The following is a 6,248-nucleotide window of genomic DNA, read 5'->3' on the forward strand; positions in this document are numbered from 1 at the left end:
CGCTTAGGTCATTATGTTTAAAGAAAGGAATAAATATTTTCAGATCAATTTGTTTTCTGCTTTTCAGTTGGTGTGCACATATTAAAAAAAAACTACTAAAAGAAGGCATAGATGTAATTTTATGCCTTGAATTTGCATTAAATATTTCTTCGAGGTGTTAATATAGAGAATTAATTTGCATCTATAATTTCCAAAGCATTTGGAACTGGAATAGAACTATAATAATATTCAGAATTTTTTTCATTTTCTTTATAGATTACCCACTATTGGCCAATTGCTCAATAAGTCTTGGACCTACTAATGGCCATAACATGTTTATGCAAAGGAAAGCCTAATTTTATATGCTCAGCACTAGGAAATGATAATAAACTAAAATATATACTGAGAAGTATAACATGATTCATGTGATTGAAATAAATACGTGTACTTAAAACAGAAGCTGCATTCTCCAATTTTTCTATTTTTCAGATCAGATTCAACTACACTTGCATATGTCGTCCCCCTCTTCTAGCTCTTGAATTTACACCACAATGATTGACATAATCATAGTAAGCATCATTCTATGCACATTTTTATAAAAATTCTAGCGTTTGATTTAAGTATTTGTGCATGAATGTGCCTCCACTAGCTGCGTGGATCATAAACCTGGCTTAATCTCTTAGACTTAAAATAAAATCACAAGCTTTACTGATCTTCTATAACATGATGTGAAATATTCCTGGTTAATTACACTGTTTGCATAAAAATTCATATGGTCCTTAATCAAAATATTTTGGCTCAAATATTCTCCCTCTACATTCTTTCCATCTCTCGCTCCTCTCTCTCTCTTCGCCCAATAGCTTTCTTTCCATCTCTCGCAGTCTCTCTCCTCACTCTCTATTGCTTTTCTCTCGTTCGCTCCTCTCCCTCTCTCTCTTGCTCGCTCTTCTCTCTCTCTCTCTCTGTATCTCATTTCTCTCTCTCACTAGCGAACGACATGTTCGGGACGTGTCCCCTGGACGTGACAGACGGATGACAATCCGTGATGGATGTTAACGTAACGGAAGTTTCGTCACATCACCGCCCAGTCACACATCCACGGATTTTGGAAAAATCGGTCATATATGTCACGCGTCCCTCTTTGCGGCGTCCTGTCACATCCCCGTCACTGGATAGTGTCACAGTCACGTGTGACAGGAAAAACAACCCTATTTGAGGGAGCAATACTGTTCTCTCCCTTGTTTTCTATCTCTCTCTCCATTTCTCCTGCTTGTTTTTAAAAATCCGTCAGGGCTGTCATCCGTGACCTCCGTCCCGTCACGTATCCCGTCTCTGTCGCGCCACCATCACACCCAGTTCGTCATCTATCACCGTCACCATCACCTTCACCTCGCGTCATCTGTCACGATACGGTCATCATGACATGTGACGTGATGGATGACCTTCCCTACAATATCCAATGTGTATACATCACCTTAATCTTAAGTGTAGACTATTCAATATACTCTTTATTACTATATTATTGTTCATTAATACTTCATCTACCTGAAATGTATGATAATACTACGACGCTGCTTGAACGCCATCCTAAGCAATCGGAGCGAAGATTCCCTACAATTTCGTGGCTGTTGTAGTGAGATCTGGGTTTTTTTCCGGTACAAGATCTGTTCTTTATGGCCTGATTTCGTTTGGAACGCATCGAGCGGCTGCAATTTTTATCCTTATCTAAATTTTTCGTTGCATTTTGGGTGTTTGTTTTTGGCGCTGAATTCGAATTGCGGTGTTCTCGCGGATGCTGATCTTAACTAGGTAGCCTTCTTTTATGTTCTCTGTTGGAGTTTTGGGGATAATCCCAACATGACAGTCTCAAATGAAGGAGCGGGAGTCAGTCCTTTACTGAGGCAAGATTTGTTCTTTTTATTTTTTAATCTCTGCAAATTAATCTTCCGGTGTTCTTGTGAGATCTCTGAAAAATCGTGTAGCCAATTTGCCTCTGTGAAATTTGATTATTATGTCCGCCAAGGACATCATTATTATGCGGTTCTAAGGTCTTTAGAATCTTTCTGAATTTTATCTCCTGTTAATAATAGAAATTTCTTAGAATTCTGACAAGATTCTTTAATGACTTTAGTATCCTAGCTGCTTTGTCTTATGGTATTGCTTCAATGGCCATGGTTTTTCTCAACAAGGCAGTTCTTATGCAATACTCGTATGCAATGACTCTTCTTACTCTTCAGGTACTACTTGTTGCCCGTTGCTCTATAAATGATTAGTTTTGCTTAATTTTCGAGATTATGTCTTTTTACTTGTTCTTAAATTTGTTTTTTTCTCTCAGCAATTAACAACAGCCCTCCTGATACTATGGGCTCGTGTTCTTGGCTACACCAATGCAAGAGGGTTTAATCTAGAAACGGCCAAGAAACTACTTCCTCTTTCCCTGTTCTACAATGCTAACGTTTCATTTGCGTTGGCAAGCTTAAAAGGGGTCAATATTCCAATGTATATTGCGTTAAAAAGGCTCACACCTCTCGCCGTCCTCGTGGCAGGCTTCTTCTCTGGAAAGGGAAGACCATCTACTCAAGTAAGAACTTACTTTCCATCCATCTTGGTACTATTTGATGATTGTTTTTTATTTTTTTACTCGTCATGTTGACAGAGTGCCCCCAAAATATTTTACTGAGAAATAAGGATGACCAATGGAAAGGCTTGACAGCTGATGTAGGAATTGAAATTTATGGATTTTTTTCTCAATTTTGATCAAAATTATCTCAATGCGCCTCTACGGTGAACAGATATCCAGTGGACTCTAAAGTGGGAAATATTGATGAAAGCACATAAACCCTGCCATGTCATTCGGTTTAGTACAGATTCAAGCTCCAAAGATGTCAGATGTGTGCATTTCATTCGAGCTTGAATTCTGCACACGTGACCAAACAGTATCAAGAAATTTGAATGTTGTGAGCATCACCAGCCCCTTTCAAGGGTATTTTGGTCATTTATCTAAGATTAGATTCCCCTCAAATAGACGAAATACAATTCTGAGGATGGGAACAAAATCGTCCTAAAATCTTTAGGGAGATCTTCCCAGAGAGGATTCAGCCTGAGTGTACGTAACCATTGTTCTTTTACCTTACTCTCTATCTCTCTATACACTTTCACCCTGATGGAGTCCTACCACAAGTCTGTTCCTTATTCATTTCAATTATATTTTCAAGTAAGGTAGCCACCTTTGTAAATCATGTCTACTGTTTGACAAGAGGGGACATTTAAACTAATTGGAGCTAAAAATATTAATTAGCTTGCAAAAAGACCCTTTAAGATTGAACTTTGGTATTAGATTTTAAACAGCAACTGCTAAGTTTTCTTTGCTGATGTCGACTTTCAGGTCACACTTTCAGTCCTATTAGTTGCTCTGGGTGTAATTGTAGCGGCACTTGGTGACTTCTCCTTTGACATGTTTGGCTACACAATGGCTCTTACTTCCGTGTTTTTTCAGGTAAAAGGGAACGTTTTATGCGAGTTTTAAAATAATATTTTCTTTCTTAATTTAATTTCTTAAAATTTCATCGTAGACCATGTACCTGCTTATGGTGGAGAAATCAGGGGCAAAGGATGGGTTTTCTTCCATTGAGCTGATGCTCTACAACAGCGTGCTTTCTCTTCCATTTCTTCTTCTGTTGATCACTGCTACTGGGGAGATTACGCTTTCTTTACCATTGTTATTTGAAATGGTAAGCATCAAACCCTCTCCTGATCCACCTAAAGAGAGGAGAGTGAAGATTTCTTTTTAAGGAACAGTTCCACTTTAGGGTTGGTCGACAATGACCAATTTATCATTATCGTCTTAATCCATAAACTTTGTTGTTATGATTGGTATCCATTGGTCGCCTGGATGAATGAAGATGAGGCTTAAAAAAATATAATTGGCAGGGATGAGGATGATGACAATGACACAGCTTGGAAATTGGATGACAATTTAGGAGTTCTGATCTCCACCAGTGCTGCTGAACTCCGGCCTGATTTAAGGCTTCAAAGAAAGAAGCACACTCATTGATGTTCTAGTAGTGATTTAAATACCAGTCTTACATTTAATGGACAAAGGGCTTATATAACTTAAGTTACGTATTCCAAAGTGGAATAAGTAACAGAAGTCTTTGCAAGTGGGCCAAGGGCCCCTGTACCTTAAGTTACCTATTCTTGGTGTGAGACGAGATTTCTTGGTGTGGGCCACTTTAATATATGTGGTCTACTTACTGTGCAGAAGGCAAAAGCAATATGTGGTCCCACACTTACAATAATAAAATGGAGTTAACAAAAACAGTATCTTCTGCTCACAGATGATGATGAATTAGTCATTCTCATCATCATCCCCAAATCTCATCAGCTCCATCCATGTTTGGGCTTGAAAGAACTCCTCATTGACAGTTGAACGCTGACGATGATCTTGAGGAATCTCAAAATCCTGATGACAATGTTATTGACGAAGGGCATCGTGAGTTGGATGATGAAGGCAATGAGAATGTTGAATTTTGGAAAATGGATAATAAAGTCAATGACAAAACGTAATTATCCCATTGCAGACGATGAATAATTAGTTATCATCTACTCCTCATCATGATCGTTGACGCCGAAACTGGAATCCACAGCAGGAAAGAGTCTTGAAGTAGTGTCTCCCTTCTCTCTCTTCTTATGGCAGGATAAGTCACTTTCATTTGCAGTAATATTCATCCTCTCACTGGTGATGGGGATCGTCCTCAACTACACTATGTTCCTCTGCACCATCGTCAACTCCGCTCTGACAACCACTATTGTGGGGGTTCTCAAGGGGGTCGGCTCAACTGTGAGTTTGTTTTCCATTCCCCACTCTTCAATTCTCTTTTTCTCTCTCTGAACTGCAGTTCTTCATTTTTCGTCTTTATTTATTTTATTTTTTCATCTTTATTTATTTTATTAAACTACAGCTTTTCTTCATTCTTCTTTGTCCTTTCTTTCTCTTGCTTAAGTGCCAGCTATTAATCTCTGTCTCTCTCTCTCTATCCATTTATCAATTTATGTCTGTCTGTCTGTCTGTCTCTCTTTCCCTCCCTCCCTTCCTTGCTCTCTATCTATTTCTCTATCTCTATCTATATATATCTATCCTGTGTGTGTGTCTCTCTATCTCTATCTATATATATCTATCTCTCTTTCTATCTCTGTGTCTCTCTCTATCTTTATCTATATATCTATCTATCTCTCTCTATCTCTGTGTCTCTCTCTATCTTTATCTATATATCTATCTATCTCTCTCTATCTCTATGTCTCTCTCTATATCTCTATCTATATCTATCTATCTCTCTCTCTCTATCTCTGTGTCTCTCTCTATCTTTATCTATATATCTATCTATCTCTCTCTATCTCTATGTCTCTCTCTATATCTCTATCTATATCTATCTATCTATCTCTCTCTTTCTCTGTGTCTCTCCCTCTATCTCTATCTATATATATATATGAATCTCTCTCCCTCTTTCTGACTGTTAAATTGTCAATCTGTTTTCAGGCCCTAGGCTTTGTGATGCTGGGAGGCGTCGAAGTGCATGTGGTCAACGTGACTGGGCTGCTCATAAATACGGCAGGCGGCATGTGGTATTCCTTTGCCAAGTACCAGCAAAAGGCCAAGAAGCTCAGGAATCCATCACTTGATTTGGAAGCTTCACATAAGTAGTAGCATCAAACTGAGAGAGAGCTATTTTTTCATGGTTTGATCTTCATCAAAATGACATCATATGAATGACCAAATATATGTTTGCCGTTGTTTCACATGGTTCCATGGAAGAGTTCCAATACTATTATAAGGAAACAAGAAATCAGAAGTAACCTGGAGAGTTATCTATATTGATTTATGGTGTTGTTTTGATCTCTAACCCAAAAACAGGGTATCAAATGATAGTGAATAGCCAAAGGTTAAAGTCATATGTGACAATGATTCACTTTCACCTACCATCTCACTTGATCTAAGGGAAGTAGGCCATAACGACGACTTTGTCAACTCCACTATCAGTTGATTTCTTTTAATTTTTTATCTATTGTGTTTATTTTATGTTTTGTGCGTTTTACTTGTTTTATTTTCAAAATGAATTCATTTGTTCCCTCCCTGTCGTCCCATTCTGTCATCAGGTACGACGGGTTTATTATGGTATACAACTGTCCTCCGTCCGTAATGTCATTCATTACATGCATGCCTTTGACAAAAACCAAATGAAGATTCATGCTCCGTGACAGATGAGAGACCA

The 6,248-nt window shown here is 38.3% G+C and overlaps 1 protein-coding gene across 3 annotated transcripts; it reads left to right on the forward strand.

Moving 5' to 3' along the window:
- The first annotated feature begins 1,488 nt into the window (after nucleotides 1-1,488).
- Nucleotides 1,489-5,775, forward strand: UTR7 (UDP-N-acetylglucosamine (UAA) transporter family). Of its 3 annotated transcripts, none has more exons than XM_078583257.1 (8): nucleotides 1,489-1,634; nucleotides 1,793-1,880; nucleotides 2,111-2,216; nucleotides 2,315-2,560; nucleotides 3,365-3,475; nucleotides 3,552-3,710; nucleotides 4,676-4,819; nucleotides 5,516-5,775. In XM_078583257.1, the coding sequence occupies exons 2-8, from the start codon at nucleotides 1,837-1,839 to the stop codon at nucleotides 5,678-5,680; spliced, it is 975 nt and encodes a 324-aa protein (XP_078439383.1). In that variant the 5' UTR covers nucleotides 1,489-1,634; nucleotides 1,793-1,836; the 3' UTR covers nucleotides 5,681-5,775. The 3 variants fall into 3 exon arrangements, with proteins under 3 accessions (XP_078439383.1, XP_078439381.1, XP_078439382.1); XM_078583256.1 differs by having other exon boundaries at nucleotides 1,514-1,634; nucleotides 1,789-1,880; XM_078583255.1 differs by lacking the exon at nucleotides 1,793-1,880 and having other exon boundaries at nucleotides 1,503-1,634.
- The last annotated feature ends 473 nt before the right edge of the window (nucleotides 5,776-6,248 follow it).

Source organism: Wolffia australiana, chromosome 11, assembly GCF_029677425.1.
Source record: "Wolffia australiana isolate 7733 chromosome 11, ASM2967742v1".
Taxonomy (NCBI): Eukaryota; Viridiplantae; Streptophyta; class Magnoliopsida; order Alismatales; family Araceae; genus Wolffia; species Wolffia australiana.